General features: G+C 38.2%; 1 protein-coding gene across 1 annotated transcript; it reads right to left on the reverse strand.

Moving 5' to 3' along the window:
* Positions 1–614: 614 nt before the first annotated feature.
* On the reverse strand, positions 615–13,217 carry FAM168B (family with sequence similarity 168, member B). The gene is made up of 6 exons (XM_010281613.1): positions 13,143–13,217; positions 9,551–9,634; positions 5,487–5,629; positions 4,332–4,509; positions 2,871–3,000; positions 615–1,561 (listed from the first exon to the last, which is right to left on the reverse strand). Exons 1-5 carry the CDS (start codon positions 13,210–13,212, stop codon positions 2,888–2,890), a joined length of 588 nt encoding a protein of 195 aa, XP_010279915.1. The 5' UTR covers positions 13,213–13,217; the 3' UTR covers positions 615–1,561; positions 2,871–2,887.
* Between the last annotated feature and the right edge of the window lie 6,568 nt (positions 13,218–19,785).

A 19,785-nucleotide genomic window follows, 5' to 3' on the forward strand; every position in this document is an offset into this window, starting at 1 on the left:
AATTGCAAGTCAAGCAGGTTTAAGAAAAACCTTGGGTTTATGTGCAATATTCAAATTAAAAAATTTAAAATCTCCCCCGTAACAATTTTGGTATACAGATGGGTTCTAAGGCTAGCCCTTTATCCCCACAGCATTTGCTTTGAGGTACTTCTTAGAAATTGAAGTTGCAAGAAAGAATATCAGAAATGACTCACTGCAATGAAACACTAATCTGCAGTCAGTCTTATTTTACGTGCTTCCAAGTGCAATTTAGGAGGTAAAAAAAAGAAAATACTAAGAAAACACATCAAAATGCTGTAATCAACAATGGCTCGTACTTCAATTACAAATATTTTCAGGGGGAAAAAAAAAAAACAACAGCTATTTGAAACCTCTATATTCTGGCAGCCCTACTACAGCATATCCATAGTCCATACTGCAAGTAGCTAATAAGGAAATTGTGTTAAAATGATTTGTTCCCCTTTAACATACTCATCAGGCGCACAAGCTTTCCTCAGAATAACATGCAGCTGAACTCCTCCTGTTTGTTGTAGAAAGCCCGAGCATTTCTTAAGTTTCAGGAAAGAAAGCTGGATCAACTGCACATACATTTTCAACTGACTAAAACATTCTTTAGGAAAAACAGCACGGACTTCCTGAACTGAGAACTAAAAGAAAGTGTTTTTCTATCAGTCTGTGTGGCAGTCTCACTTTTGACACATCTTGTGTCATATGAAAGATAGTACTGGATATATATCTCCCCAGGACACGCAACTCATTATGCAGGTGATGTCACCTCCTACTATTCCGAAGAGCCAGTTTTGCCTCAAGGAAGTTTGCTTTATTTACTGGCACACACAGTACCTTTGTCATTCCATTCTGATCCTTAAGAACATCTGTATAACACTGAACCCATATAATGAAAATGAAAAGGTATGAAGTAAACTAATTGTGTGCAGGATTTCTACAGCTTGTCTGATTCATTTTCCAGTCACTCCAATTTAGTAGTTGAATTTGAAAAGAATACATCACTTAAATAAAAATATGCCCCTTTTAAAACTGGCAGCTCCATCAACCTGAAAAAGGCTGAAGCACTTATCTACTGTATATTATGGTATTCTATAAAGAAACTCACTTTCATGATTCTACCTTTTAAGACCCTGCATACATTACAACAGTGCATTAGTGATACAAGTTGTAAAATACTTTTCGGTTCCTTTGGATTTGCATATGATGGTTTTTGCATCAGTCACTGCAGGTAGATTGAGCAAGCTTTGTTTTTGTGTTTTAACATGCATTCAACTAGATATGGATCAGAATAAATTTATACTCCCTTTTTATCATTATAATTATCTAAAAAAATTGCAAGACAGTCCACAAAACAGGATTTGCTTTAAGACTAACTGCTGGAGTTCCAAGATGTAAGATATGCAGCACTGGAAAATCTTCAGTGATCAGGAATTAGTAGTGTTTAGCCAAGTGTTGAAAGCATTCAGAAGAAAAGTCCTGGTTGGAGGCATGAGGGCTTCAGCACCAACTTTTAAACCTCAATTTCTTGATTGCATATCTCCCATCTTCAAACCTATGTTAAGAGGGAGGGGGAAAAAGCAGGAAATATTCTCAATTATATGAAACACTATTTGAGTGTGGCAGAGCATTCTAACACTGCATGCACCACTGATATGCACACACAACAAACGTTAAGTTTTGTATTATGCTACCCTAACACTTATCCAGTCACGAGAAACCTACTTCTGTGTTAAGAATTCACTACATCAGTTCTCTCCTGTCACGTCCATTCCAGCTTTCGGTCATCATTAGCTGTTTTGTCTTATGTAAAAGGTACAATATTAAAAGGTATTTTATGCTAAATTTGATTATCAGCTGCCATGAGTTTAGTCACAGCAAAACTCACTTGTTATGTAATATGTCATTCTTGGACAAAGTATTGTATGTGAAACATTTCAGATCTGCAGGCTGGTATGTAGCATCACAGCAAAGCGAGAAATGGCTGTTGCATTACTAACTCAAAGGGAATAGAGTCATCTGTAATCACAGAACTCTGGACTCTTAAGTGCTGAAACAGAAACCCAAAAGAAAGTTAACTTTGGTTTAACTTTCTCATAAACAGACTAAAAGTGGAAGTTCCTAATGCAGTTGGCCTGACAAGCCCTTATTTCAAATAAAGCAGTTCTCAATTAATGCAAAGTGAGGATCCCCAAAACATTAGGCTTTGTGTCAGTTTGACACATATTACGCCCCCAAAATCCATTCCACCTTATAGCAGATTTCAAAATTAAACTCCTTTTCTCAAAACCCATGATCAAAATTTTAGTCCACCATAGAAATGATCTTTCCATGCTGACTGCAAGAAGTATGAACTGAGACTTCCTTGAAACAGTGAATACATGAAATTAACTCAAGGTCGTGTATTTGTTTCAGCAGCTCATGAGAAAGATTCACCCTCAGAGCAAGGCAACACCACTTACCTTGCCTACATATTTAACCCATCAAAAATACGACTACAAAGTTACACACATTGCTTCACTCAGGAATCACAGCACTGCTGAATTTAACAATTACCAATGAATCCAAAACACTGCATACATTTAGTCCCAGATGTATTTCAATACGGCAAACTTGAGGCTCATTCTTTCATATCTGACAATCATGAACCACATACATGGTTTGTGACTGCTGAAGAAGTCCCACTAGGCTTCCCTCCTCTGCAGCTAACAGCTATTACATAAGCAATAATTTCTGTGTACTCTTACAGAATACTGTAGAAGTAGCCCAGACTCCTTACCTTCTGAAATACCACCCCGAAAAAACCTGCAATGCTGTCATTTGTAAGAAAGATTAATTGCTTTTAATCTAAATCGGTAACTTACACTGACTGCCAGGATGATCACCACTGTGGGGGCACATAACTATAGGTTGGTGTTCCTGGAGCCCGGTATGTGGGCATAGTAACTGGATGAGGGGCTACTGGAGTTGGGGAATGAGTTGTCAACAAAGTACCTAGGATGAAAAGAACATTTTTTCAGTAAACAGAAATTCTAGTACAGAAAAAGAAAAAAAAAAAAGAGAAAAAAGTTGATTTAAAAAACAATTACAGCTTGCTCATCTTCCTACTTAAAGTTACCACTATCATTTTGCACTCCAGCCCCAATCTTCCTTCAAACATTTATGCAAGAGAATAATTTTGATGTTTAGTCCAGTACACACACAGATACTCAATTACTCAAAAACAGCTCTAGCAGCAACCCTGCAACATAAGCGTTATTCACTGCAAAACCTTTTCCCACAGCAGGCTTTACATGCCATAAGAATATTTGATGGTGGAGATAACTTGACTGATAAATCAGAACAAATTAGTTCTTGTTTGCATTATTCCAGATAGGTTTTTACAGACTAAGGGGCTTCAGAAACAAACAGGCTGAAATAGCAGGATCTTAACAGTCCTACTCTATAGCGTCTTGTAGAAACAGTAATAACACCTGGGATAAGCTTGCCCACCTACGAAACTCCAACGTTAGCTCAGTTTGTGATGTAACTTCTCTAGTTTTGAGATTCCTCAATTAAATTATCAATGTGACAACATAAAACCCAGAATCTGAAAACAAGCTCATGGCGCTCTGTTTTTAGATTACCGAATTGAGCATCCTTTGAGTGAATGTGGACATTTCTTCATGAGTTAACACCCACTGAGTAACAAAGCATGACACCCCCTCAGTAAACACTCACAGATGGGCCTAGATATTGGTTAAACAACATTTTTCTCCAAAACACTACCGCTAAAAGAGTGTGGCATTAGGAAACAGACATCCCTAACCATTGCCCAATGTACAGAAAGGCTGCAGGTAGTGCAAACACATGAAGTGTTACATCTCAACATACAAAGATGATCAGAGATATGAGGGGTGGGCTGAAAACACTGCATTTTCCTCAGCCTTAAGAGGTTGCTGTTTTCAACTAGGCATAGAGAAATGTATTGAGAAGAGCAAGTCAGACTCTTGGCACTGGTAAGTTGAGAAGCAAAGGATGTAACAGTAAGTGAAATGCCATACAGATACTATTTTAACATAATATTTTACAAGAACTATTTTACCATAATACTGGTATCTAAAAAGAGGATGTGGTATCTCCAATCCTTAAGAGATGACCAAAACAATCACTGAACAAGTACACAACCTGATCTAACTGGGCCCACTCTGAAGAATGTTCCTTCTAATCTAAACAATTTTATGATTCTGCCAAGTAGACCTCTAGCATCACACTTTTGTAATGCAGCTGTGTTCCATCTCGACTGGAGAGATTCATCAAGCTAACGTAAGAGTAAGTTCACATACCTGCTGACATTGCCATAGTAGTCCCAGCCACCATCCCCATAGTCACACCGTTTCCTCTTGGTGGCGGAATCGGAGCAGGATACATAGTTGCTGGCATGCCGTTGGGCTGCACAACTGTGGTGTGGTGAATTACGTGGGGTGGTGCTGCATATAAAGGCTGTGTGTAATAAGTGCCTTGCTGTGAGAGGGAAAAAAAAGTAAATTAAGTAATTATAGTATATCTGGTGGGGAAGATAAATGATGTCTTCTTTCACAAGTGTACTGTAAAGTAAAAGCATTACTCTAAAGATGCAGTGTATTTACAGAGCAGAAGCCAAAACATCCTATTAGTGTTTCACTGGCAAACTTTTTAACATTTAGCCCCTTCTTAAGGCATTGGGATAACATCCTATTTTTGTAGAACTCCAATGCTGACTGTACCTTCAATAAGGGCTCATTTGTCATTCACTCCCTTCGTTTCGTATCTTTTCATATATTAATCCATGACAGAACTTCTCTCATTGCGTCACAACTTTAATCAGCTGCTTTTAGTTGAAAAACTAAAACATTTGTTTTTGACAAATCCAAATACACAAAGCGGACTGCATAAACCTTGTTACATGCTTATGAACTTCCTTCAACTACTGCATACATGCCAGGCAAGTTTCCTTTATACAAAAAGGGGGCCAACTTTTCCCCAAAATATGTTTACCAGAGTGTCTTAATTCTTTCCTTTCTAATAGTTTTTAACTGTTTGCCTCATGAGAGGCAAACATTGCCATATGAGACTTGGTAACTCCCTGAATCGCAACAGAAGCTTCCTAAAAAATAAAATTATTGCAGGTTTATGACAATTTTTGACAAAATGAAGTCAGGATGTGGTAGTTATAGCATCCAGCACACATTTTTAGAACTACTCAACCTAGTGATCTACTGTCTCCTTCAAAGACTGAACACATTATCAGTAAGTGCAGAGTAATTGTCATGCGAGAAAGAGAAGTGCACACACACACACACTCTGTAAATCACTGTTTTAAGAATTCCTACTGTAGGCAGCTAGAAATTCTCTCCATCCATAAAGAAATAAATGTGATGTAAAGTTAAGAGTTCAAGCAGGTATTGCAAGGTAAACAAAATACCACCCAAGGAGACAGTTTTTTGGTTTTGTTTATTTACCTGTGCATATGGATTCTGCTGTGGATAGGCACTTCGAACTGGGTACACAGCAGTCTGATAGGGATTCGGTGATGAGGAATATGGTGGCACTGCTCCACTGGTGGGTGAACAAGATACTTTATATGGGGTGCCTGGTGTATAACCTGAAACAAAGGTAAATCTGCATTAAAAACATGAAAAACAGCTGTCAGTACACTGCCTCCTAAAGTCAGCAGTAACAATTTTTACACAAGTACAAGTTCTATCATTTACATAATGCTTATAACAGCCTGGACATAACACTTGACTGCTCCGACTGAGCATGAAAAATTAACTGTATTTTTGTACAACTTACTTTTCAAATCTATGGATATGGGATAAAAAAGTGGATTTGGATTTTTGTAGTGGTTATCATTAAATACTTGGACTCAGCATATTAGGCAGCATTCCCACCTAGGAAGATTTGGCACATGTTAGTATCAGTCCAGTTCTCAATGCATCCCAAACTGTACTGGCAAACATAGTAACAGTTAATTAACCTGCCCGCTACCTTCTGTAGAAGGTGATACAGCACAAGAAAACTAATTTCAAAACTCAGATTCATGTAAAGTGCTCAAGATGGATTTTCAGAGAACAAAGAGACACAATCTGCAACCTTTACTTCAACTTACGTTTATTCACGTTTGTTTTCTGGCATTTTCTGAACTGGTCAAAATAAATATGAAAGGCCATACCTTTAAAACACAAGCACTGCAGAGTTCATTGCAACTGCAAATTACACTTTAAAGGCACTTTCGTATCTTTAAATCTCCTTTTAGTGTATTACATGTATAGGCATACCCTTAATCATCACTTAAGAATTATTTTTACACATTACTTCAATACATTACATGAGACTTCAGATGCCATCAGAAAGAATTTTGCATTCCTGTTACAAGGCCCCCCACATCAGTCTGCCTTCTAAATGGTGGGAACCGTTCAATTTTTACAGGGATAAGTAGCAACTGCTGGCTCAGACCCTGTCTAAAGACAGTACTTCTGTAATTCCTCCAGCCCTCATCAGACAAGCTCTCAGGATAACAGAACAAGGGCTTGACAAGGCATGCAGGAGATCTATGAAAAGCACCATTGCTGCTGCTACACTCCCACAATTATACTATGGCTTAATGGCCAGAGTGGGAATACAAATACCTTAGCAGCAGCATCCACCAGTAATGGCATTTAAGGTAGTAAACAACAGGCATGGCCTATTCTGGAGAAAGCATTAAAGGCCCTAGCCCATGCTATGCTGGAAAGATCTTGGGTCTCATGCAGGTCCAACCACACTAGGAGACGAAACATCCACAGATAAGATTTCTATTTAGTTGGAATTGTACAAACTAGTACTGGTGCAACACAGGAAGAAAACACACTTGGTAATTATAGAAAAAAAATTAGACTACCAGAATAGAGATTAGGTTGACTTTAAAAGCTGTCTAGAACATGCTGACTTCAATACAGAGAACAGATCTGAAGCCATATAGCAGAGAGAACACTGGCATTTGTGCTGGGAAAAAAAATCAGTCTGTGCAGACAGCACGATGACTGATGACCCTTATTCTTTTTGCAGAAGTTTGAGTTTCTTTCCAATTTCACTTCACCCTTCAAACTGAAAACTGCTATGTTAATGAAGAAATAGGTTTACTATGGTTTTATTCTGAATAGAATCTATCACCTTTAGAGACACAAAGAAAGCTACCACAGCACTTATGCGGAACTCTTGATTTTAGAGATCCTAAGTATTTGACGAATAGAGCATGCTGAGGAAGTAACTTCTATTTCTACTATGGGGAGCTATTTGTGTTGAAAAACTCAGCTACAAAACGCTGAGCATGAAGCATCACTACTGAACTGCTACTATGTACTCAATCAAGCCCTCTCATTCTCAAAATGCGCTGATACAGCTGCAAAGGCAATTTAACTATCATTCTTGTGAAGTGGTACATCTGTACAGGAGGTATTCTGCCTTCCCACTTATTTTTTTTCCTCCCTTACAGAGAACAAAGACCTTAAAAGTAAACCACATGGTTATTCAAAAAACACAGAAATTTAAGAAAGATACCTGTAAAAAGGTACACTTTCTGAACAGCAGTGTCATAGCATATTCAAACACTGCTGCGTGATGTGAATTTACAAAAGCTTTGAATCTACAAACAAGCGGTTACATCAGAAACATTAAAAAGAATAAATCCCAGCTGTTAGGACAAATTACTTCAAGTTGTTACCTGCCTGAATTAGAAGATCTGGACATTCAGAACTTTAGTTCATAACTTAAGAGTAACTTAAAATTAAAGCTATTCTTAGTTCTGAAATAAAAGTTTATTTTCTATTCAACAGCAATAAAGACTTCAATAGTACTAGCTTTAAAAAAAAAGTAAGGACATTCAAAGATGATATACAGCTTCTATATATGTCTTTACTCCTTTTTCATACAAAAGTGAAAAATTTCTTACTTTAATTTTGTTGTACAGCATGAGATCAGTGAATGCAAACTAATATTACAACACAATTAAGTCTAACAAGTCAAGAATCTTCCCCAGAAACCATAAACTTCTACTACAGCATCCATAACTGACACAGAGGAAAAAACCCAATTAACCAGATAAAAACAAGCCCACATAGGGTTTCGATTCCCATGCTTAGAGCTATACCACTGATGGCAACTGCTCTCCCTTGAACATCACTCAAAAGATTTCTTAAGCAACCCAGTGCAAATGCAAGCTGGTACCCCTAGATATGACACTTGCACAGAAGCAACCCCCATCTAAAGGATAGATTTTTTATTTTTTTTTTAAATCACTGGAACTTATCATATCCATCCATTTCCCCACCTTAAGTTCAAGACCAAAGACAAGCCAAAATCAGTTCTGTCCTCACTATGCCTCTAAGCAGCAAACTGAACAGAGACACCGGTTGTACCAACCAGAAATACTCCACAGTTCCAAGGAAACCTGCACAGCTACACACTTTTAACAGGTTCTGCAGGCAAACGTTTTAGATGACTTTCTCTCTCTTGCTGCACTAATTGCTGCCACACCCTTTTAAGAGTCTCCTGGCAGTTAATGAAATGCCATACATTACCAACATTGAACTTCAATACTGCAAGCAGGCTTCCATAACGTAAGCTTTCCAATTTCAAGCACCATCCTTTCCTATCCCCGAAAGTTACACGAGGGCACTCAGGGACAAATGTGGTTATGTGCCACATGTACATCTGAAAAACTAGCAAGTGAAAGAGCTCCTGAAGATGGCACGGATCTACATGAACAAAGCAATGTAAGGAATTCCTTAGTATGCAAAATAACCACAGGGAGAGTACTGTTCTAGCAGATGTATGTTGCTGGTTTAAGTGGAAATTAAATGCCACCAGCTGCCATTTTGTTATTATCTTCTATTAGTGAAAGCAGAACTACATGAAAGCAACTTAAGTGAGTGCTTTTCGTTTCTCTTGTGTCTGTTTTCCTATCTCCCTTTTCCTAGGCTCACCACATTCCCTTTCTCTTAAATGACAAGCATGCAAGTGCAGTTACCTAAAACCTCCCACAGTATCTGCTATGGACAAAAAACAGTTTTACCCAGCAACCAGGCTTTCTAGACACTTAGTTTATGCAAGACAATTTTAAAGGCAGAAAGAAGGCAGCGAGCTGAACTTGCAAAGGTATGATTTAAGAAAAGGATGAAAAAGAAGAATTTTGAAGACAGAAGAAAAAACAGGAATCTGGAAACAACCATTAGGATGCAAAGCAAGCAGAGTCACAAAGGAAGCCGTGAAGGGAAGTGCGATGCAATCCTCAAGCATCAGCCTGAAATAGAGAAACAGCAGCTAAAAACTCAGCTTTTCCCTTCTCTGAAGGCGAAAGTAGTATGACTTAAGACAAGATTATACTCATTTGAATTTATCAGATGAATCCTTATGAGTCATAGTCAAAGTAATGTAAAACTTATCCCACAGTATGTTATTGTAAGCCCCTACAGCTTTTCCTCATTCTTGTTTCTAACAACTTCCAAACTTCAGGTTATTGCTTTGACATACCTATTACACATACCTGTTTGGAAGGTAGGATTTGCTCCAGGATACATATTAGGGGAATAGGCAGGAGCAGCCGCTGCATAGCCCATCGGGAAGCCAGCTAGAAGAAAGAGTATGTCAAAGTTATTTTCTAGACTGACTGCACAGTCTAACCAAACTTTACTCTCAAAGGTTCTCGCTGTACAGCTTTTGAGATAAACAAACAGTTGGCCTTCAATCACTCCTCCTCAACTAGAACACCGGGCTCCTCTTCTCCCAAGCCACCTGAAGCTGAATGCTAGATGAAAGGAACAGCGAAGAAGTCATAAGCACCATTCTCTCTTACATACCTGTTTCAGCAAATCTCCCAAGTTGGACAACAAAGTTTTGTGCAACTATCCAACCCTCCTCCCCTGCCAAGTTTTAAGACCTGATGTACATAAAATATTTATCTGAGTGACTGACTCTCCTGATCAGAGATACCCCATGAAAAGAGTACAAAGCAACCTTGGCTAGTCCAAAATGCTTGTTGCATTTGACACAGATTTGTTACTACACTCGGGTGTCAAACAAGCTCCCCAGTTTCAGGCAGGTACTATGATGGGTAACAGTAATAAGTGATTCACTGAGGTATTGGCAAAGTGATAGGTAAACACTTCTACACCAGAACACAAGAACCACTATGGCTGAACAAATGTCATGATACACCAGTCTGCAACATAAGGTGAAAAACAGCATTAGCAAAAGCTACAGTTACTTGAAAGATACAAAGTTTGTTTAGATTGTAATAACTGAAACTTATGAATTAATCATAGCTATTAATTTTCCCAAGAAATCATTTACATTATTCCAAACTGTAAAACTGAGTAATGTCTGTATTTAGACAGAGTTATTACCACATTTTGTTATCAACATACAAGAATTTCAACTTCTCCAGGTAAAAGGCAATTACTATTTGCATTTTCACTGTCAGGCTTAAAGCTGCTAGTTTTAAGCTCCTATTAAATTTCCAAGGTTTCTATTTTGCTGTAAGTCCCACAGTCCTTAGCAATTACTCCTAACAATAAAATTTTCTTGTCTCAGGACTATATACGCTAACCTCATTTTGTAAAGCACTCTGTAAACATATCAAGTGACACACACTTGGCACTACTATGAGTCTTATCCATGCTGACCACCTAAGAAAAGCATTAGGCTTAAAAATCAAAGGTAAAAATAACATAGGCAATTCACAACAACTTTTCAGAGTGTAAATAGCTCTTAAGTTTTCAAATTCACAAGCTGCTAGTGAAAAGCTTTAGTACAGCTTTAGCTTTACACCTTACTCACACTCTACACAATTGCAACATTACTTATGTTGTATACATTTTCAGTCCTCTATTCTTTCTTCACAGGTTTAGTGCCGCAGTAGAGCATTCTGAGCTGCTCAAGAAACAAGTCATTTGTGAAAAATGTAACCTTCTACACAGAACTTTCATCCATGTAAGAACATCTGGATATTGAGTCCTTTGCCACTGTAAAGCCATCCAACAACCTCAAATAGGTGTAGTATGATATAAGCAGCTCTTAAATATGCAACAGCTTTAGAAACACAGTGCTTCTAAATAATACATTCCACCTAGTGATATGTTATTTTCTATTACTATGTGACCCATGTAAAGTCAATTATTCTGAATGGACAACGCCAAGCTTTTAAATTAGGAGCGGCAAAGAAGGGACACTTAGTCATGCAACAGTTCAAAAAAAAAAAAAAATCCTAACACACAAGTTTACTTTTCTTTTTTTACACTGTTTTGTATTCATCCCACAATCTTTAAGCCTGAACCAGGCAGCTCAGCAAACTATCTGTAACAGTGTTAACACTGTAGACCTTATTGCCTCAGCTTAATTTAAGGGTTGTGTAAACTGACTGCTGTAAGGAAGAATTCTGAGTGATCAACTTGCAGCACGACATTTAAGGCACTCCCGTAACAGTTCTACTTCAATTCCATATATTTTAGTTATGCTAAATTACAACAAAGTGAAGACTGGCAAACATACAGCACTTACATAATTCAGTATGTACTCCAATACGTACAATAGTAGAATAAAAGATTAGAAGTTGTAATGTTGTTTAAACTGTTTATGAATCTACAATAGTACATTTTCCTAAGTAAATAGAAGTACCACTTAGATTAGTATAAACGAGCTCCAATGCAATTGTAAATGATTGTAACTACAAATGGAACCATGGTTAATATAAATCTGTGTTTAGAGAATGAATAGAGATAAAAATACAAAGTCATATTTAAATAATTTGTAATAATCTTTATCTAAAGCAAAAGAAAGCCTTGAAAAAGCAGTCTACTACACATATGGAAATAACTGTACTGTAACTGATATTAATTAGTAAACCACTGCTGCTTGCCTTATTATAAAATTACTGTAGTCCATATAGCTAAAACAGTTACAGAGAATAAAACCGTCCTGCAGGACTTACAGTTACACAGCACCAGCTTTACAATTTATTACTGCACCATTTCAGTCACTTGATAGACTTAACATTGCAACGTGGTTTGTGTCTTCCCCTTATTAATACTGTAGAAATCAAGATACACTACTTTGAGGAAAAAAATTAAAAGCAGCTGAAAAGCAAAGATAAACATGAAAAGGTTTTTGAGACAATCAACAGTAAAGAAAATGTGTTTATGCACCAGTATTTAGAAGAAGGAACAGCAAAAAGTGGAACAGGAAACTAGGAACTCCAGTACACTACCTAAGCTGAAAACCAAATCTAAGCACTGCAATTACCAGTCGGAAAATACAGTACAGCTGCAAAGAATATAGACAGTAACAGCACAGAATGATTTCTAGCTCCCAACACAGACACCAGCTAAATCACAGAACAGCCTCCCTGTAAAAGCTACAAAAGTTTAATTGGTTACAATGCATGACATCTGAGCTGAATGACCCTCCAGCCTCTCCCAGGATGGAATAATTCCCTTGCCCCCCAGATATCAGAAAAAAAGACCGCATCAAGACATACCGCTTGAAATGCCTCACAGAGACACACAGACTTTCTCTTTGGCCTGGAAAGTTCTGTCCAAATCTAATCATTGCCTTATCCAACTTCTGAACTACAGGGACATCAGAAATGAAGCCTGCTCACACACACATTAGGAGAGGAAGGGAAAAAACCCTGGCAAGAAGCTTGAAGCAAAATGAGAAGCAGAGAAAGCAAGAAACACATTTAAATTCTGTTTTAAAAACTTTTTTTGACATTTTCTTGATCCCACCTTTGATGCTGTGCTTCAGGCAGTCATAAAACAGATAGCATGAACAAGAATTAGAGGACAGAAAGGTTAACAGTGTCAGTCAACTAGCAGCAGAAATAGACTGACTCTTCTCCTCACAGTGTGTAATTATTAGAGCTCCTAAAATAATCTGCTTTGGAAGAGATACTGAAGTTAGAAATGCATCAGAACAACTAACATGACTCTTGAAATGTCACTTTTTACATTGAAAAAAACCCACCACCCAAATCCCAAAACACATTACCACAAATGAAGCCATTTATAAGTGACTATTTCTTCTTGATTACAAAGAAAGATCAGTGTAACTGAAACTTATTAAAAAACAGAGTTACTTACCTGGATAACCAATTCCTTTGGCGTTTGCATAGGGAACCCCAGAAGATCCAGGGCTATACACAGGATTCATGATTTCAGTAACTGAATTAGGGGGCAAAAAAAGAGAAAAAAGTATTTACTCAAGCATAGGGAAAGCTTGAAATATCAGCAACTAAAATGGAACTGGAAATGGGGGAAGCATACTGGAAGAAAATAAGTAACAGAGGAAAAAGCAGCAATTCCACTACTCATCAACATTAGAACTGTAGCTACAAACTGCAGAAGTTCCAAAGCATCAATCACTAGAGAATGTCTCAGGAATGAAACATTCCCTGTTGCGGAGCATACTTTCAAAATATTTCCGATATTGCTCCCCCATGGTGCACAAATTCATAACCCGCTGCAGGATTTCAAATGTGTTGGACTTCTCCCCCCATGTCACCTATCAGTCACTTGTCATCTATCTACCATCTATCAACCTTGGTTTCTTCCCATTTCTTTGATGAAGCAGCTGCCCAAGGGATGCAAATACTTATGGTCTATTGCTACTGGCGGTTCAAGCCTGGGATTCCAGTCCTTTACCAGCACTAAATTCATCCACTGTCAACAGCCCAAGTGTCACAGCACTAAGCAGCAAAAGACTTTCTGTGTTAGACAGCTAGCTCACACTTATTTGTTTACTTGCTGCTAAAGTCTTCAGAGACAGTCAGGTCCAGTCATTTCTGCATTACGTATTCACACACCAAAAAGGCACCTATAGGTAGCATCACTGGCAGGAATAAAAGCAAATTGCCAGTTTTAAAAAGGATCTTGTACATAAATGCCAAGAAAAATAAAATGGCATTGAAGATGTTTCTCAAATTTTTCTAGTATGCCTACATACTTCTAGGAATATAAATCACTGCAGCACAGCTCACAAGCAAGTCCATCATGTGCCTCTTACAAGAGTACCGTTCCCAACTACTTTTCTAATATTTTAGAAAAAAAACACCAAACATATTTTAACCCAAATACCTTCAACAATCTGATGTTCTGCATATATTTACAGATTCACCACTCTTCCTCCTGCAAGTGCCCATTTTTCACCACAAATAGCCTCCAACTGCAAGACAGGTCACACTGTGAAACCAGACTTTCTTGCTAACTGCTAATATCTGGTACTTGAGTCACTTCCTCTTCTACATCTTGAGATGCTGTCTTACTTAAACAAAGAGTGTATTAAGAAGTTTAACACAGCTTAACAAATTTTCTAAATAAAGTTTACGAAGCAAGAGAGAGTCAGAATTATGCATGCACTACTTAAGTTCCAGAATACATCATAGCAGGAATCAGTTAAGTTTATTACTATACCTGCACTGATAAACCCATGTTAAGTGACTGTATAAAGCATAAGTAGCTTGCTTAACACTAAAAAACTTGTAACACTAAAAAACATCTGTTTGCCAGGAGTTTTAGCAGCACCTAGAACACAACAGAAGTAAAAGAAACGTGCAAAATTAGGAAATCAGAAAGTAAATGCTGCCAGGAAGCTTATCATCAGGTTCACACAACAATGAAACTCAATGTAAGAGAATTACAAGATAGACCAGTTTCTTGGACTTCCCCCCCCTTAACAATAATACTAACTTAAACAGAATAGCTTTTGTTTTTTTTCCAGCTTCATACTTGATTATATATCAAGACAAGAGAATCCATTAAGAATGAGTTAAAAAACAGCCAACCTGCCATTTATCCGGTTTAGTATAAAGAAAGTTCCCCAGAGCAGCATGTTTTAAATCACCTGACCAAATCAAAAAAGCAGTTTGACACAAACCTCTTTGGAAATGTTCTACAGCAGATGTGTCATCTTCAAGTATAAGGCATTATATTCCACTGAAGCCCCGTGGAGTTTTAATAGCATTAACTCTGCTGTACCATAACTAACAGACATCTTTTGCTGGACTAGTATTTCACTTGGAAGAAGGAAGACTTCTTTTTTTCCCATACTTTCTTCTGTGTATCCTTCTTTCTAAGTAAGGAGGATACTTGAAAACTTTCAGTCTGTTGCCTTACTATCTCCCTGCATTTCCTTCTCATTTGCATCTCTACTCCTCTTTCAATGTTGGTTTTGTCACATTTTGCCTCTAAACTTAGAAAACCTGCAAGAGGGTCAAGCTTCACTTCAGTCTCAGCATTTCCAAGTTGTGGGGTAAAAGTCTCGAGGGAGGTGGATATACCCTTCCACTCAAGTCTAAGCAGCACTCTCCCACACCCCCATATTCCTAGAAATATGCTACTCCTCCCTGCAGTCTCTACAGCACTTAGGAGGAAAAAAGAGCCTGTAATGCTCTTGCCATTCTGAATGGCAATGACAAGAGAGAGGACTAGAAAACCAGCAAGAGCATTCTGCAAATATTTGGGTGAGAAATAAATTTTAAAAAGTTAGAAATATTAATAGTCAATGAATGCAGAATAACATAGGGACATACGTTCTGGGGGATGACTTAAACAGAAGCCACACAAAGCTGAAAAGGTACAGAAAATGAATAGAAAAGGTCAGACAACTCAGACTTGATCTCAAAGGAAGTGGAGATTAAGAGAAAGGAATTCCACTTAAGTAAGGGGAAAAACAACCTATGGCACTAGGTGCCTGCAAGCTGCCTCTTACTGGAAACAATGTCAACTTCCACTTCAAATACATCCATACCTTGAAATTTACGTGTCTCTACACATATTAATTCAGCTTTGGTTGAACAGGTATGTACTTTCACCACATCTGCCTTCACAGTCTAGCTTTCACCACTGAAATACAAGTGGAGATCCACCAGCTTACAAAGAGTGCTTACAGTTTTCCTAATGCAGACAAAACTTCAGATCACTTCTAATTAAAAATAATTATTTTCAGGTCTTTTCTGAAGGACCCAACATGTGTAAGTATAATTATATAGTATTACCCAGTGGTTGCAATCATCCCACTCTTACCGTAATTTTACTTGGAAGGATATCTGTTGCATTGAAATATGGAACCTTGCAGTCCACTTCCCTGTAATGCTTAAAGTCCACATCAAAAGCTAGGGAAACTAGGATAAAGTGAACCCAAAGAATCGTGGCTTTCAACCTTTTTGTTGGCATCCCCTCCAAAGCATTCTCATGTTAATGTATATGTAAATAAGTGCCTACTGTGCATCATCTGTATATAAATTACAGAGAGTCAACTGTATTACAGCCAACTAATTCTTTTAGTTGAAATGAAGGTAATCATACTTAAAGATGCTCCAATTAAAGACCACGCAATCATGCCTGGGAAGCGCAAATGCTTCACCCTCCATTCTTGCCAAAGCCAAACAATCAAACTCAGTTTTGATCAAGCCTGTTAAATCTCATCTTGACACAGATACCAGGACAATCATCCTCCTCCTAAATCCACATCTGAGGAAGCTGAGCACAAAGGCCAACCACTGCTAATGCTGAAGCTCTAGCACTCTGAATTAAATATGCTTTTGCACATAGCTTTTCCTGCTGCACTCAAAATGAGCACGTTTCTATGAAATTCTGCTTTATATATCATTTTATAGAGATACATGCAATAAAACCCCACAGATCAATGCAAATACTGTAAAACAAACCGCACATTCCTTTGTAACAGATATATTTTCTTACTATTTGTTTTCAAAGTTGTGCAGAAACACTATCAGAACAAGATCTACTGAATGCCACTTTGTGCTCGTTTTATGACAATTCTATCACAAGAGTTGGGGAAGAACCTCTCTCTAAGTACCTTGCCTAAAGCACACTATTGTGGTTCACTAATGAAACTAATGTTTTCATTCTTGGAACTTAGGCAGATTCACATTAAGTCATTACAGTATTTAACGTCTATCCATCCTGGAATACTTTTAGAATGCTGTTTGCTATGAAACTGTACAAATGACCCAGTTTCCACTTACATACAATTCCTTAACAATATTCATTACCATCTTAGTAATGTTCTACGTTTTACCCATTTGATTTCCAGTCAAAGCTTAACAGAAGTAAGATGCAATTCCTAAAAGTCTCGTAGCTTGTAATGTAAAAAAAAAAAATAATTTCCACTGCTAAGTAACAAAGAAAATAGTTCAAGATACTTCTGCTCTTCAAATCTGACAATGATTAAAGTCTCAGTTGCATTATGTTCTGCTAAGATTTCAGCCACCAAAATAGGCCATTTGATGCAAATCCTAGGCCAAGTAACAGACGTTTTTGTCACACTTACTTTAAAAAAAAGAGGGCTCATATCAGCAGGCGTTCAAGATTTCATGAAGTCTAAAACAACACTTGCCACACTGCATTGATATTTGCAGGTAGCGTATGCTTCATTTCTTCCATTCATCCAAGACCTCATAAAAGGTCACTGAATTTTACCAGGAAGCAAGTACTACTCCTGTTCAAAAGAGGGCATGGGTTTATGGTAGTCCATGACTGAAGCCAGCTGGAATCAATGCTTACACAGAACTGCCATGCTTCCGGGAAGCAATCCCACTCCCTGTGCTGTGACAGCACTGGCACTCTAACCCCTCAGTAAGTTACATCAGCTAAGTCAGTTGGCAGAATTCTGGGTTTTGCTAGAGTTTTTTGGGCAGCGGGTTGCTACGTTTTCTTCCTACCAAGTGTGAGAGAGCAGAAACATACCACCAAAAGGCTAAGACAGGACCAGTTCCAATGCAAGGAGGGGAGCAAGACTAGTCAGTGGCAGTACAGACCAAGGTTGTAGACCACAGCCTGGAAAAGGACAATTAACAACTTTGGGCAAAGCTCACACATAAAGTAAAATACAAAGCTGGAAACATCATTCACATACAAGTCTTCCTCCCCTGCTCAAGTTCGCAGATGTTCTTGTCAAAAAACAGAAAGAACAAGACACCTGCAATCACCCTTCTATGTTTTGTGTGGGTGCGATTTTTTTTTTAAGGCTATGAGGAATAGAGCAGTTTAGACTTTCTAATCCTTCCTAATGAATACAGTTCTTGTCTGTAAGCCTATTCTACTAACGGTTTGTTGTTATGTTTTTTTTTTTTAATAATAGCAGATTTTAAATACACATACAGTAACACCAATACTACTTGTACCCAGTATCAGTAAGGACAGAGACAATATGATTATATATCAGAGACTCAACAGAATTAGTTCTATATGTCATTCACAAAAACAAAACCTATACCAAAAATTTAATACTAAGATCCTGCTTATGAAAATTTCATTTGCACGTTAGTGACATTGTTCTATTCTTCAGAAAAACCCAGAACATTACCAAAACCTTTTTTCTTCAAAAACCCCACTACCTATGGATAGATTAAACAAACAGCCCAGCCATTTCTTGAAGCCTACAATTTCTGTTGTTGCTACTGCACAAGGGGACAAAAGTTGTCAGCTCAAATCCTTGCATCTCCTGCATAACTTTGAGATAGTTTATACTCTCATTTCAAAGAAGCAGAGTAGTGCAGCAAAATTACCAATTTCTCACAGTAAGAATCTTAGAAGCCAAATTACCAAATTTAGAGGAAGTTAATTAACTATGAGAAAGAGAAAAAAAAAACTGGAAGGGTAAGACATCACTACACAAAGGAATCATATTCTCAACTTTCTGGTTAAATCCTGAAGCTCTACTGCTTGGTAAATTTTTATCCTACCAAGCATTTTTTCATGAAGTTGTTTTTCAGTTTATTCCACATTCCTTTTTGAAATAAGATGAAACTGTCACAAGTTCCAAATTGAGATAAAATTTCCAAAGGCCTCTTAATTCCTCCTACTTTTTAACCTGAAAGTTAAAGTGCATAATTTCTACCACAAAAAGTATAAGTTGGGAAGCGTGCCTTATACAAGCATAGAAGTTTTATGACAGTAAAAGTTATACATCTTACAGTAAAATCACATTAGAGCAGACAGAAAGTCTAGTCAAATTAGGGAACATGTACACTACTACTGAACATTTAAGAACAAATTAAATCAAGCTCTTCTCATGCTGAAAGACGCATACCACCCCTTACTTAAAACCTAAGTTTTTACCTTTCTCAGAACAGAGATTTCATCATTTGGACAGTGCTTATAGTTCGGTTCTAAAAAAGCACTAAAAGCACAGTTTGCACCAGGCCTTTTTTCTTTTTTTCTCACAACTCTTCCTAGAAGCTACTGACAACTAAAATTTTATTCCTTCCTCCAGCTCACGGATTTAAAGGCAACAGGGCAGATACAGCATGCAAGCCACACACAGCCTTTCACACACAGCTGAAGCTTGCTGATAGTATGCATTTGAAAATCCAACCGGCTGATCCCCTCATGAAGCTATACTTAGTTTTTATTAAGTTATCAACCGGACAGTCTTCAGCCCACAGCAGTAAACCAGCATTAGGGCCGCCCCATGCATTCAGAAACCACCTACTCCGCCGAGGTAACCCGAGCTCCCGGCAGCAGCAGAAAGCAACAAGGGGACGAGACCCGGGGCGGCCGCGGGCCCTGCCCACCCCGGTGCCGTGAGGCGGCCGGTAACTGGCTCCCTGCTCCATTAGCCCATCACCTGCCACCGTTTAAAGGCCATTCCAGACACCTGTTACGGAAAGCGCTCCAAGGCCCCGAGCGACGCTGAAGGTTACTCGCTGCCCCGCCTGGCGGAGAGCGGCGCGCCGGGCCGCAGCGCTCTCCGCGGCATCAC

This window comes from Phaethon lepturus, unplaced genomic scaffold (genome assembly GCF_000687285.1).
Source record: "Phaethon lepturus isolate BGI_N335 unplaced genomic scaffold, ASM68728v1 scaffold30462, whole genome shotgun sequence".
Taxonomy (NCBI): domain Eukaryota; kingdom Metazoa; phylum Chordata; class Aves; order Phaethontiformes; family Phaethontidae; genus Phaethon; species Phaethon lepturus.

What these genes read in the sequence shown, in the direction of transcription:
- FAM168B (XM_010281613.1), bottom strand. Translation starts at nt 13,212, where the DNA reads ATGAATCCTGTGTATAGCCCTGGATCTTCTGGGGTTCCCTATGCAAAC. An exon ending in AAATCCTACCTTCCAAACAG is followed by an intron (nt 5,630 to 9,550) that starts GTATGTGTAATA and finishes CCTTTGTTTCAG; the next exon opens with GTTATACACCAGGCACCCCA. An exon ending in AGCAGAATCCATATGCACAG is followed by an intron (nt 4,510 to 5,486) that starts GTAAATAAACAA and finishes TCCCTCTCACAG; the next exon opens with CAAGGCACTTATTACACACA.